This window comes from Anabrus simplex, chromosome 3 (genome assembly GCF_040414725.1).
Source record: "Anabrus simplex isolate iqAnaSimp1 chromosome 3, ASM4041472v1, whole genome shotgun sequence".
Lineage (NCBI taxonomy): Eukaryota > Metazoa > Arthropoda > Insecta > Orthoptera > Tettigoniidae > Anabrus > Anabrus simplex.
In genome coordinates this window covers 526,516,914-526,532,425 of record NC_090267.1, presented here as the reverse complement: position 1 = coordinate 526,532,425, position 15,512 = coordinate 526,516,914, and the positions used below count along the sequence as shown (strand labels likewise).

The 15,512-nt window shown below is 43.1% G+C and overlaps 1 protein-coding gene across 1 annotated transcript in view; it reads right to left on the bottom strand.

Annotated features, from left to right (window-relative positions):
- The window catches only part of Sobp (Sine oculis-binding protein), a 719,331-nt gene that overhangs the window by 329,727 nt on the left and 374,092 nt on the right, over positions 1-15,512 (bottom strand). Inside the window, exon 2 of the mRNA XM_067144694.2 lies at positions 3,129-3,336. Within this exon, the coding sequence (XP_067000795.2) occupies positions 3,129-3,336 (208 nt within the window). The remainder of the gene's footprint in view (positions 1-3,128; positions 3,337-15,512) is intronic.

The following is a 15,512-nucleotide window of genomic DNA, read 5'->3' as shown; positions in this document are numbered from 1 at the left end:
TGCTGTTACGGAGGGTCGGATCCGTGTAGCCAATTTCCTCGGCACATCTCACGCGGGGTATCAGCCTGATTCTTTACATTTCTCTCTAGGACTGGTTTTAGAAAAGGTGCCGACACGTGCTCCATTCTACTATCTCACGACTGTCCATGACTTCGCACTAAAAAATCAACCTTAAAATTAAAAATCATATTATGGGGATAATCTTTACTAAAATACATTGTGTATTCACATTTTATTACAATAAAATATTCTTCATAGTGTTAATGGTCCCTTGACCGGTGTTCAGAGGTGTTTGTGTTGTCTCGAACACAGAGCCTGGTAATAACAGTCCCTAGGATTTGTAATTCTTCGCTCAAGTACAACACATTTTTCACACGTTAGAACGAGTCCCGAATGCGCTGGAGTACTGCGAATGCTATATATCGTGTTTTTGTATCGTTCGTGTCGACACTAACAATTTTGAATTTTCCGTCGTTTCTGTCTTCTGTCTCTCTGCACGGGCATCACAGGAAATGGCTAAAATCAATATGTTAAATCGGGGAATGATGCGCTATAGTCTAGGCTATAAATAAGATGTAGGAAATGGTAGTTTAGGGAAGAGGCCTGAAATTCCACTTTAAATACCTTTGTTATTGACCATATCGAAAACTAGTACATAAGAAAAGTTATTGTCGGACCGGTTTGCTTCATTTGCAGCTGATAGGTGTCAGTGACTGCGCACAGTTAAGGAGCAGTAAAGCTACAAACCTGTTAATACTATCCGGAGGGTGTGGCATCAACAAATAATCGAAAACGATCGATATTCGCGTGGAATCCATACTTTTCGGGGTCGCTAAGATGATATGTGACACACTCAAAGTTCAGCCTCGATCGGCATGGGCGTCACAGGGATCGAAAAAGTACAAAATGACCGAGATTAGTGTTGAAGTCACACATTGCTTCCTAAACAATACAATACTTGCTGAAACAAGGACAACAATTGCCGCGAAACTAAATCATATAAAATTAAACACCAAAACTACAAAACAGTTCGATCAACGTCACAATAAATAAATCACTCGCCATATAGTATTAACAGGTAATATAAATCCTAAAAGCAAATACTCAGAAAAGTACCCGGGCAATTTCACTTCATCTGACCTATTTAAAGTCAATAACGTTGACTACGTAGATCAGGACTCTCTGTTTGCACGAGCGTGAAGGATGAGCAAAGATCCGCAGGCCTGACTGATGTCAATAACAGACGAGTGACGCACATGGTTCTGGTGAACTTCCATTCACAAAGTCTGTTCGAGATGGGTTCAATGAAATGAAATATCGTATGGTTTTTAGTGCCGGGATATCCCAGGACGGGTTCGGCTCGCCAGGTTGCAGGTCTTTCTATTTGACCTCCGTAGGCGACCTGCGCGTCGTTATGAGGATGAAATAACGATGAAGACAACACATACACCTAGCCCCCAGCCATTCGAGTAAACCAATTTAGGTTAAAATCCACGACCCGGTCGGGAATCGAACCCAGGACCCTCTGAACCGCAGGCCAGTACGCTGAGCGTTCAGCCAACGAGTGAGACATACGTTTAATGAAGAGCACCTACTGGACAGTCATGCTAAGGAAGGTCAAAGGGGTCGTGAAAGAAGGAAGAACATTAGAGTTCTAATATGACAGAGTCGGTATAGGAATGCCTAAAAAGCTCATAAAACTGATCAACAATAACATTACATTGACCATTGTTTGTTGTGGTATGCTTTGCCTCTTCTGCTGCCACTCCTGTCCGATAATTGGGATTACTGCTCCAACCCGAGTAAAAGAACCTATGTGAATATTGGCGGGAAGTAGCAGAGGAGTTAGATAACTTTAGCATTCTATTCCTCTGGTTCAACAATTTTCTGATAACTATTCGTACGTAACACACAGGAGTGCGGCCTGCTCATTCCTTAGCGAAACAAAGAGTTCCATGAGTTCTAACATGGAAATAGAACTGTGTCTCAATCTTCACTTCAAACAGTTGGAACTGTCTTCTAGGGATCCGATACTTGGAAAAATGAAAGACAAAGACTCCTTAGGCCCCATCGGGGTCGGAAAAGAACATCGGGCCCCAACTGTCTCATGAGGAGGTCACAGTAAGAGACGGAAGTGAAAGGGGGACATCGAAAAGGACAAGGGATTGATGGCCTCTGCTACCGTGTGCAGGCACATAAAACACTGCAAGCAGCCTGCGGGTATATATAGCTCGTCTTCCTGTGCGAGGTAACACTACACGGCGTCTGAATCTGCCTACACTCGCTGTCACCAGGCATTTTCTCCCTAACTTCATCCCATGGAAACCAAAACAAAAGCACCTTGCACACGGACTCACGTCCAGCATGGAGCCTACTTCCCCTATCGCGAGTAAAAGCGGACCCCAGGGAGCGTCGGTTGGCGACCACAGGGCCTTTAGCTAAATCCTGGCATTGCTTCCATTTACTCGTTGCAGGCTCCTCATTTTCATCTATTCTATCCGATGAGCCTTGGTCGACTCCGACGGGGCCTAGGGAGTCTTTCGTTATAATGCCCTTTGTGGCCTTTGTCTTGGTTTAGCCGGTACCTTCAAAGTGTCGCACCCATTCCATTTTTTCCTGTGATCAGTGTTAAAATAACACCACCACACGCGCAATATGGTACAGTAGTGCCGCTCGCGTCCATACTGTCCGCATGGGGCGCATTAATGGCTTCCCGCCGCACCACTTGCGCTCTCACTGGGATATGCTATTCAATTTTTAATAACACCTACAACCGTTCTTCAAAAAATAATCAGCTATTAGCCGGTACTAGAAATAGTTGAACAGGAAGGAATTCACTGATGTAACTTATTGTGCCGCTGATGGAGTGCGCAGAACTTGCAATTGATGTGTTTGTTCACATGCCGCGTGGCCGGTTGCAGTGCCTATGTATGAAGATGGTAAAAACAACACACACACCCAGCCCCGAGCCCCTCCTGGCTGGCAATCGAACCCGGGACTTTCTGAGGCACGCTACCCCTTTAGCTATGGAGGTGGATACCAGTCCTCCTGCCATTCTTAAACATCTGGTAGTACCTCCGAGGACAGTAGCAACCTTGTCTATACAGATCCATGTTCAAACTACTTACCACTGAGGGGTGGGCTGCCTTGCGAAGACCCGGTGCCAGTTCCACCGTCGTGACGCCCAGGGCTGCTGCCGCCAGCGTCTGACGACTCACCGTCGGACGGCGAACGCTGAGCGAAGTGATGCAGATTAAGTCCCTGAGTGTCCCTGCTGTCCAGCTTGTCGTACCCATACCAACCCAGTAACTCGTTCATCGCAGTCTCGGCGTACTCCTGCAACACGAAACAGCGTGCTATAAAGAAACAGCTTGTAGCCGTACCAACCTAGTAACTCGTTCATCGCAGTCTCGGCATACTCCTGCATGGAGAACAACAGTGTTGGATTCCAGTTCCCAACTGGCAGGCAGTGTCTTCTTTCCTAAGTCAGCCAGGTACCTTTCAGTGAGTAATGTGTTTTATTTCACATTCGTAAACTAATTTTGTCACATTTTTTTATGTTTCCAGAACGTTGCTATTGTCTTCAAGGGCTTGTAGTGTTTGCGGTGGTCGTGACTTTCGGATTGTTGTTCCTCACATGAGCAGAAGAGCTGGGTAGAGCTCAACTTTGCAGGTTCCATCTGTCTTAATGCTGGCACGTATAGGAACTCCTACGGGGCAAACATCCAGCACCTCGGCGACTTCAAAAAGCGTAAAATGTATAGCATTACTATGTCATGTTAATGTCGTGGTACGTAGTTACGTTCTTCCTTCTTTAAAGCCTTTCCAAAAATGTTTGACCACGATGCAATCTAACTCTCCCGCCATGTCACACCAAGTCTAAGGTGCTGGTCGTGAAGTACAACTGGGCAACCATCCTCTATTAACGCTAAGCAGAGAGAGAAAATGGAAGTAGTCCGATACTTGAAGGTATCAGCCAAAGTAAGACAAGGGCCATGAAGGGCGTGAGACTCGCTAGGCCTCGGATGCTCTAATACCGTCAGGATCGGAAAACAACAAAGGAGGTCGGATAGGGTAGATGAAAGTGAGCAGCCTGGCACAAGTAAGTGGAAGCAATGGCAGGAGTCAGCTAAGGTTTCCGTTGTCTCTACATCCGTGCTGCCCGCTGCCTAGGGTGGCAGTGTGTCTGTATTGGGTGGCTCTCAGCTGCGGTGTCCGTGCTGCCCGCTGCCTAGGGTGGCAGTGTGTCTGTATTTGGTGGCTCTCAGCTGCGGTGTCCGCGGTGACCGCTGCCTAGGGTGGCAGTGTGTCTGTATTGGGTGGCTCTCAGCTGCGGTGTCCGTGCTGCCCGCTGCCTAGGGTGGCAGTGTGTCTGTATTTGGTGGCTCTCAGCTGCGGTGTCCGCGGTGTCCGCTGCCTAGGGTGGCAATGTGTCTGTATTGGGTGGCTCTCAGCTGCGGTGTCCGTGCTGCCCGCTGCCTAGGGTGGCAGTGTGTCTGTATTTGGTGGCTCTCAGCTGCGGTGTCCGCGGTGACCGCTGCCTAGGGTGGCAGTGTGTCTGTATTGGGTGGCTCTCAGCTGCGGTGTCCGTGCTGCCCGCTGCCTAGGGAGGCAGTGTGTCTGTATTGGGTGGCTCTCAGCTGCGGTGTCCGCGGTGACCGCTGCCTAGGGTGGCAGTGTGTCTGTATTGGGTGGCTCTCAGCTGCGGTTTCCGCGGTGTCCGCTGCCTAGGATGGTAGTGTGTCTGTATTGGGTGGCTATCAGCAGCGGTGCCCGCGGTGACCGCTGCCTAGGGTGGCAGTGTGTCTGTATTGGGTGGCTATCAGCAGCGGTGTCCGCGGTGACCCCCGCCTAGGGTGGCAATGTGTCTGTATTGGGTGGCTCTCAGCTGCGGTGTCCGCGGTGTCCGCTGCCTAGGGTGGCAGTGTGTCTGTATTGGGTGGCTATCAGCAGCGGTGTCCGCGGTGACCGCTGCGTAGGGAGGCAGTGTGTCTGTATTGGGTGGCTATCAGCTGCGGTGTCCGCGGTGTCCGCTGCCTAGGGTGGCAGTGTGTCTGTATTCGGTGGCTATCAGCAGCGGTGTCCGCGGTGACCCCTGCCTAGGGTGGCAGTGTGTCTGTATTGGGTGGCTATCAGCAGCGGTGTCCGCGGTGTCCGCTGCCTAGGGTGGCAGTGTGTCTGAATTGGGTGGCTATCAGCAGCGGTGTCCGCGGTGTCCGCTGCTTAGGGTAGCAGTGTGTCTGTATTGGGTGGCTATCAGCAGCGGTGTCCGCGGTGTCCGCTGCGTAGGATGGCAGAGTGTCTGTATTGGGTGGCTATCAGCAGTGGTGTCCGCGGTGACAACAACTGCTGCATCATCAGAGAACACTGCGGGCTTTCGAAACATTCTCTGTATCCTCGCTCACATTAACACTTCTACTGCTGCTAAATGTTTTCATTCCTCCCCTGCAGGCGGAGGGGAGAGAGTTGGCGGCCGTAGCCTATACTAGGAACTGTCCCGGCATTCGCCTTAGTGCAGGAGAATGGAAGACAACGGAAAAACATTCCTCTCTCTGCCTCCAGACTACAGAGGCGCAGAGCTAGTGGTCACCACTCCTTTGCTCGGTGTTACGGTCGGAGTGCAGAGCTGTCGGACCACGGACCAGCCGTTGCTACTTATAGGCCGAAATCCACTCTGCGTCTGATAACACACCAATATCGCTTAATGTTGAGTATTCAGAACAGAGTTCTTAATAAGTCGTTCCATCTGACTAGTGACTTGACCCTTCAGACGAGTACGTACCACTCCCTGTGCTGATCAAGATTGCGAATCAGTGGCTGACCTCGACTTGCATCTCCCTGCACTTAAACATCACAAGAAACATTTATGAGAACGCCAGTGGAGTTGGGATGACCACCAGGGTGATACTGTCTAAGCAGCTTCCGTGGGGAGGAAATGTGATTGTGGACGTTAACCACAACGAGCTCAGTGATCGAAGATGATGAATCCTCGCCATCAGTGAGGCAGGTGATTAATCGAGATTGAGAAGAAAGATCACGCAGCCGAAGTAACAAGGGGAAGCTTGGTTTCGTCCTGAAAACTCAACCTCCCAGTCGCGCGAACAGAACCCGCGTGACGGACGGGAGAGAGGACATCACGAATACGCTGGCTGGTGGCATTTGAAGAATAGTGACGCGACGGGAATTGTGAACAACATACCGGTATAAGGAATGAGGGAACATCCTGTTATTGAGCAGAAAGAGGCGAACAGCTACAGTTAGCGGAGAGCTAGTCCAGCTCAGGTATCATGTTGCAATTAAAACAGGATATATGATCGATGTGGTACATTTGATACGTCATATGAATGCTTTCCACACGAGTGCAGATTACACGCTGCTGAAAATGAGCTATGATATTATTAGCGCTTTGATTATACCGTAACGACGAATAAAATTAACCATAACAAACACAAACAAATGAAACTGACAAAGCAAAGCCTGCTGTGAACCTCACACTGCGGCCAGGCCGCTAATGAGCTACGCGCTTTGAAGTTCTCAATTTCTAGTGGCATACCAAGATGTCCACACATGGTTGCTAAGGCTATACGATATTTCGACCATCTTTGAAGTACCTTTGACAATCTTAGCCTTTCCTGCCTTCATTTTCATTCGCTCTCCTACTTCTTTTGGGTAAGATTTCCCTCGTCTCACAGTGTGCCCCTCCAGACTAGTGAAAACCACAGAATTTTTAATACGTTGTCTAAATCCATTTCTGTCCATTATATATTTTTCCGTAACCCCGTCTTTATCAAGTTGAACCTCACTTCTCGAAATATTATTATTATTATTATTATTATTATTATTATTATTATTATTATTATTATTATTATTATTATTATTATTATTATTATTATTACACCTTCTCCGTCCCGTTGAACTGCGCCATTTGTGCTGTGAATTAAACTATGTATCACAAGTTACGTGGATCTTTAACCTTCAGATCTCTCTACTAACGCCTAAGTGCGCCCTCTGGCGGGATTACGGACAATTAGCCTTTAAGGTCATTTTCAATTTTCAACGTTTGGGAACCTTAAGTGTTTGTAGATTGTCTTTTAATGTGCTAAGCTTATCAGCACTTCTACGGATTCCGCCTTCCTTAAGTTATTAACGAATCAGGAATTTGTGTGTATATTTCTCTAACCAATTAAAATTCGTCTCTGTACAGGCATTCTGCCTAGCTCAAGAGAGTTCTGGAACTTTCCCCTCTGAGTTGCTATAAAAGCCGGGCGCTTCATCTTCACCGCTCCGGTCTACTTTGTGTACGGCGTAAGGCACGGGAGCCCAACAACTGAAGGTAATGGCAGACATCCCTTAACATGTGATAGCTCCCGGCAGATAACTTGAGTGGAAGGTTTCAAAATTCCTTTATTAATGTAAAATTCTAATGTATATTTAAATATATATATTTGGCGAAACATGTAATTTAAGGGAACAAAGATTGCTTTCCCTCTGTTAATTACCATCGGCGTGACTAAGATTTTCTAAACCTCTAAATTCTTGGTAGTGAATATCAGCCCTCTGTAGTACAGGCTTAGCCTCTGCGACTTCGGGCAGGTTAGGATTTTAAGTATTTTTCAAAAGGAGTGCCGATAGCCTGAAGCCTTTTATTTTGTACATAAAGGTCATATTGCCCCTCTGTGTAACAGACTGTCGTGCCTCAGAGGCTGGACTGTAGAAGCGCAGTCTGCTAGAATGAAATAGAGTCGAGCAAACATGCTGTTGTAAAAGTGTACATGTTTTGAGCTAGATTGCTCAACCCTTCCAAGTTATAGTGTCAATAATTTTCTCTACTATACATTATTTTTGACTTTAAGTCATTGTTAGTGTGGGAGCTAACGAGCTCCTTCTTAACTATTGTTTGTTGTTGCTTATTCAGAGTATCTATCAAATTTTAAACTAAAAAAGGACAGAAAAAACATTTTAAAATTTAGTGCTTTAACTTACGCCCTGGTCCCTTTTCTGTCCACCCATTTACCCCAGCACCTACTTACTCCTCTGTACGCTACGAAAATCCCGGAACAATTATTATTGCTATTATTATTATTATTATTATTATTATTATTATTATTATTATTATTATTATTATTATTATTATTATTACGGGAATACCTTGGTGGGCAGAGGCGAAAGAAGGTGTGGGATCAATGGGTCTAAGACAGTCAAAAGATTAATAAAAAATTTTAAATTAGTGTTATATTTCTTTTCTAGGTTATCTATTGGTATTTTTCAAAGACAAACTTTATAATTCAAGTACAAAAGATCATTAGATATTTTAGAATTTCCCTACTTACACAGTTTCCATGAGAGCTGCGGCTTCTTTAAAAAAGCAATCAAGGAGACGAACCTCCCGATTTCTTCTACAGAGTATTCAAAATATTTCAAGAGCAGCTTTTTCTCCACAAAAATATATAGGAGACTACTCTCCACACCGGCCTTTAACCATTACAATAGAAGGAGCGTCTTTTACACTTTACAATTCAAACAGTATTCACTGTCTTAGACACTCAACGTTCTAACCTCTCAACATAAAAGAATGAAATTAAATTTTACAGGGGTATGGGATACCCATTCTACCGGGTCTTCGTGGAAAACAACAGCTTAAAGTTACTGGCCCGAAATCAAAATGATATGGAGGCGGACACTTGCACTCCTTTTAAAACCCTATCCGGGCCATTGGTCCGAAGTTACAATGCTACTGAGATGACTAGATGGAGGGAAGTTAAGTTACAAATATGACACGATTACGAAGTCATAATCACCTCAAAATCAAGTTGAGAGGGAATACGAGAGGGTATCGCACTCTCTATTCCCAGATTTAAGCTAAGTAAATTTTCGGCTTGTTTGAAATTTACATTAGAAGTACAAATCTACATTTTTGGAAATTTAAGGTTACAGTTTTAAAGATAGGGAATCTTCCCCCCGAGCAAGTTTTCAGACGATAATGGCTGTCATTACCCTACGCTGCCCCCGGATTCACACACACTCAGTAGACTGGATGATCAATATGACAACCGGGTCGAAAAATGTGCCAGCTTTTATACCCGAGAGGAAGGCTCTAGAGAGCTTCGGTCTAAGGCCCGACACCCCGCAATTTTCACTGCGTAACTACAAGACGGATCTTATTGGTCAAATAATAAAAACATACCAAAAATTTTTATTGGCCAGCCTCCAAAGTTGGCAGGAAGAGATCGAAATATCGACATCTTTAACATATCAAAAATAAAGAATTATCAACTCAGTGCAGTAAACCTTAAAATAAAAACAATTACTTTACAATTTTAAAAGTTCGTCTTCGCATTAGAGAGCATAACATAATTTGTAGTAGAGATATCTGTTGACAAAAGTTCAAATTCCTAGTGCCAGTTGTTACAAGTTTTATATTGAAGATGGCGTTCTTCAAGGTGCTTCATTTGAATGAACGGGTCGGGTGTACCTCACGGTACAATTATTATTATTATTATTATTATTATTATTATTATTATTATTATTATTATTATTATTATTATTATTATTATTATTATTATTATTAAAGGAAAATATTTTAGAGGAATTCACAGTAAAAGCATTTAAACACACTGTTGTGAACACGCCGATAACGAGTTAAAATTTGTAATTGCAGCACCAATGCCATTTAGCGGCTGTGACACTCAGCGTGCCTGTTCTGAACGTCGACATCAGACTACCGATATGTCGTTGTGTTCACTATTTACACTGCACTACACATGTCAGACTACCGATCTGTCGTTGTGTTCAGTGCTAACACTGCACTACACATGTCAGACTACCAATATGTCGTAGTGTTCAGTATTCACACTGTACCACACATGTCAGATTACAAATATGTCGTTGTGTTCACTGCTCACACTCTACTACACATGTCAGACTACCAATATGTCGTTGTGCTCACTGCTCACACTGCACTACACATGTCAGATTACAAATATGTCGTTGTGTTCACTGCTCACACTCTACTACACATGTCAGACTACCGATATGTCGTTGTGTTCACTGTTCACACTGCACTACACATGTCAGATTACAAATATGTCGTTGTGTTCACTGCTCACACTCTACTACACATGTCAGACTACCGATATGTCGTTGTGTTCACTGCTCACACTCCACTACACATGACACACTACCGATATGTCGTTGTGTTCACTGCTCACACTCTACTACACATGTCAGACTACCGATATGTCGTTGTGTTCACTGTTCACACTGCACTACACATGTCAGACTACAAATATGTCGTTGTGTTCACTGCTCACACTCCACTACACATGTCAGACTACCGATATGTCGTTGTGTTCACTGTTCACACTGCACTACACATGTCAGATTACAAATATGTCGTTGTGTTCACTGCTCACACTCCACTACACATGTCAGACTACCGATATGTCGTTGTGTTCACTGTTCACACTGCACTACACATGTCAGACTACCGATATGTCGTTGTGTTCAGTGCTCACACTCTACTACACATGACACACTACCGATATGAAGTTGTGCTCACTGCTCACACTGTACTACACATAGAAGGCTACCGATATGAAGTTGTGCTCACTGCTCACACTGCACTACACATAGATGGCTACCGATATGAAGTTGTGCTCACTGCTCACACTGTACTACACATAGAAGGCTACCGATATGAAGTTGTGCTCACTGCTCACACTGTACTACACATGTCAGACTACCGATATGAAGTTGTGCTCACTGCTCACACTGTACTACACATAGATGGCTACCGATATGAAGTTGTGCTCACTGCTCACACTGTACTTCACATAGAAGGCTACCGATATGAAGTTGTGCTCACTGCTCACACTGTACTACACACAGAAGGCTACCGATATGAAGTTGTGCTCACTGCTCACACTGTACTACACACAGAAGGCTACCGATATGAAGTTGTGCTCACTGCTCACACTGTACTACACATAGAAGGCTACCGATATGAAGTTGTGCTCACTGCTCACACTGTACTACACATGTCAGACTACCGATATGAAGTTGTGTTCACTGCTCACACTGTACTACACATAGAAGCTACCGATATGAAGTTGTGCTCACTGCTCACACTGCACTACACATAGAAGGCTACCGATATGAAGTTGTGCTCACTGCTCACACTGTACTACACATAGAAGGCTACCGATATGAAGTTGTGCTCACTGCTCACACTGTACTACACATAGAAGGCTACCAATATGAAGTTGTGCTCACTGCTCACACTGTACTACACATAGAAGGCTACCGATATGAAGTTTTGTTCAGTGCTCACACTGTACTACACATAGAAGGCTACCGATACGAAGTTGTGCTCCTGCTCACACTGTACTACACATAGAAGGCTACCGATATGAAGTTGTGCTCACTGCTCACACTGTACTACACATAGAAGGCTACCGATATGAAGTTGTGCTCACTGCTCACACTGTACTACACATAGAAGGCTACCGATATGAAGTTGTGCTCACTGCTCACACTGTACTACACATGGAAGGCTACCGATATTGTAATGGAGTTGTATTACTCCATTACCTTAGAACTACATATATTGGATTCCATTTATATTGTTTAATATTATGGTGTGCGTGTCCACGAATTAAGTGTTCGAGATACCATGGTCCCTTCTCGGATTTGCGCATGGGGAGCCATCTTGCGGTGGACTTGGTTATAGAAACACGAGGTGGCTAATGTGTGCTGCGATCTGTCTGCGAAACGTGAAGTTTACCTGGCGAGGCACCGTGCTCGACAATGATGTCTGAGCGTTTTTGTTTTTTTAATTCTTGGGATTGAATTGAAGAGACGCTCTGAAGCTAAGCTCTTGGTTGTGGTTTAACGACAAGTTAATTATTCAAGAAAAGAAGATGTGGGTGAATTTCGATCCGGGTTAAAGGATTTCCACCTGAGCCTTAGGCTCGTAGTTTGGTTTGTCATTTGAAAAGATTATTCACTTCTAACTAGACGACCTCGTAAGTAGATTCATATGTACTTCTGAAACTGGGTTGATATCGCCGAAGAAACTACTAATAATGACGTTTGGAGACATGGAGAAAATTTATGGCTATGATATCTGAGAAATGGAATATTTGATGTTTCGGACATTTGTTTTGAGTATTTAAAGTGAAGGACTTTTCCTACTGGTCTTGTTATGAGCTTTAAAATTCAATCTAGGTTTGGGGTTTCAAGGTTCAATGGTAACTATGATATTAATTTTAACTTTTAGTTATGTTACTTAAGGTTTCATGCGCATGAAGCAAGATTTTATATTTGGGGAGCTCCTCACTGGTAAATATGTATGTAGTATCGGTGTAACCTAATTCATTTTTCTTATTTCCCTTTTAATAATAATAATAATTATTTGATTACTAAATTTTTCAAACCTATTCGAGGGTGTTAGGTAATATTGGAATATTGTTAAGATGAAAACTTTTCTTTTGAGCTACTCGGTACTGGCGTAGCCATTTTGAATTACGGTGACTCTGTTTTGTTTCTGTACGATGTAATAGAATGCACACGTGGGTGGGCGTTGTCCTGTTGCCTGTGACAGGCGAGGATCTGTGTTGATTATTGACGGCTAGAACCGTGTGATGTAATGGTCTTGATTTGGTCGCCTTGTGGTGGACCGGTTGCTGTTTGGTGATATTCAAGTGATTTAAGTTTCGGTCTCTGATGTAATGTTCTCTTAGTTATCCTTCTTGTGGATCATGTACCTTCATTTGGGTTATTTCTTGAAGATTACTGAAGTAATATGGGTTGGTAGAGTATGACCGAGATTGTCATTGGAGAAGTTTTCACCTTCAAGACTGTAACTGTGAATTTATAGATTTTAATTGTTATTTGATTCTCTTTGATTAATGCATCGACCTTGATGGTTTAATTTTCAGTTAATTTTCCCTTTTAATTGATCCAGTTGCAACTTTAAATTTTAAAACAATTGTAGTTTGAGAGGTCGGTTATTTTTCTTTAGAAGATTTTGTTAATTAAAGTTTTCTTTTCTTCAAATTTATTCAGTAGTTATTATTCCAGCCTTTAGCTAATTTTATTTGTTTAATTGATTCGCCTGGCCTCTTGGCCCTGTTGCTTCTACACATTGCGACGACCTTTCTATTGGGATTGCACGGTAAGTTATCTGGTACCTATTATTCTTGTTTTCTTGGTACAATCCCTGGTAGTGCTATACGCTCTACCTTAGTTTTTTATAATGTCGTGAGAGTGTATTTGGTAGCAGATTGCGTGGTTGCCATAGCAACTACGTTCTGTTATTTTCGTTATTTGTGCTTAGTATCTGAGCACGTGTAATTTATTGAACTACTAATTGATACCTGGTGTATCACCTTTTCTTTTCATATTTCTTGTGAATTATTGGCTAATTTAGCCAAGTCACAATGGTCTATTGGCTGGAATAATAAGGAGATTGAGACAAAAATTCAAGGTTGTGAAGGGAAAGGCAGACTTACGTTGGGTGGTAACTTCTGTGTTTTCTGTTTCATATCATTATGCCTGCACGTGCTGTGTTGTTGCCGCGAATGTTACGAAAAGGGGAGCTGCAGTACGAACTGCAAGTCCGCGGCTTGGTATCAACCGGTTCCATGGAGGGTGACGTTGCCTTGCTTCAGGCTTCCCTGGATTCTGCTGTAAAACCAGGTGACATGAACATCCAAGTGGGTGAGTCAGTGAATTACCTTTCAGTTTCAGTTAGTGAATTGTTAGTCTTTTTAAATCAGCTTAAAGAATGCAATCCATCTGACTATCAGTTGAGAAGGCTAAAGGCTCGAACTAATCACCTTATCAACAGGGTTCAGGATTTAATTTCCCTTGGGCCTGAAGGAGAGTTGATTTCCCAGTGTACTTCCTTGTTGACTTCTGTCATCAACATTGCTGTGGAACTTGATTTAATGATTAGTACCAAAAAGGTTGGTCAATTGTCGTTGAATGATGAAATTGAGAATAATGAAAGTAATTGCTTTGGTCAAGCTAATGAGAATATTTCTCCCCAAAACGTAACTAATCCGTGCTCATCTCATTGCTGTGGGCTAAGTCCTGTGCTAGAGAATTTGTTGGTTAGGTCATGTTCGGCCCCAAACTCTATTAAAGATCTCTTTAAGGATGTAAAGGTCTTTTCTGTAGATTCCATTGACGAAACCATCAGATTCCTGCGGTTTCTGGTAGAATTATCTGAGTCGGCTAATGTGTATAGCATGGATGCTCTGGGGATTTTTAGAGTGTTATTTCCTAACTGTCAAGGTGTCCTTAAAAAAGAAATTTCTAAGGCTATTAGCAGCAATTTAAGTGTAAATGAATTTCACGAGTTAATCTTGGCAAAGTTTATTCCGTCCCTTGCGTTACAAAGTCTAGTTCCAAAACATTGTTATAGGACGCAGTACTTGCATGAAAATCTATTGGCCTATGTCTTGGATTTGAAATTTTATTGCGAGGTTTTTAAAATCATGGTACAGGAAGAAGAGATGGTAGCTCGTATAATCAAAGGCATTACTCCTCAATATCGGTCCTTTTTATCTTTGACTAAGTTCCCGAGTAATTTTGCAGAACTTGAGGAAGCATGTACCTTTGCTGAAGACGTAAAACATGGAGATGAGTCTCGGCACACTAGGTATCCTCCTCCCTGTGTTTCTTATAGACCTAATGATATTTCTAACCATCATGCCACTCCCTTATCATCAAAAAAATGTTACGCTTGTGGATCCAGAGATCATCTAAGAAATAATTGTCCTTCAGTGAGGAAAAGTGGTAACGTGAGTTCAAATCAAAACGCTAGTTGTTATGTTTGCGGATCTAAGTCTCATATGAAAAGACAGTGCCCTAAAATGAGGAACGGTAATTCACAATGACCTACTAGTGTACCCAGTGCAGTGAATAAGAACTTATTGGTTGAAGATCATGGAAAGAATAGGATTCCCTTTCCTCAAATCTTAGGTATCTCTAGTGATATTGTTCCGAAATCTTCTACCATTTGTCTTGAAGTTAATAATGAACCTGCATTGGGGTTGATTGATTCGGGTAGTGTGGTGTCACTTATCAGTGAAGCTTGGTATTTGAAGATGAAGAATTGTTGTAAATTACCCACTATTAAGGCTTCTAAACTTCAATGTGTGGCTGCTAATGGAGGCGGATTAAGGATTCTGGGTTCGGTTTCGGTTAAGATCCGAATTGGTGATTTCACTTGGAAAGCTGATTGTTTGGTTGCCTCTGATTTATCTCACCAAATAATTTTAGGTGCTGATTTTATGGGCAAGGTTGGAATGATTTTGAACCTTCAAGATAGAAATTTTAGTTTCAAGTTTTGTCCCGGTAGAATTTTCAATTTTTATGAGGATATAGTATTTCAAAGGTATCCTGCTTGTGCTCTTGATGAGGATATTGAGGACAGCAGTGGTAATAAATTAGATCTTGATCATCTGCCTCCCGACCAAGCTAGTAAAATTCGTGATCTTTGTGCT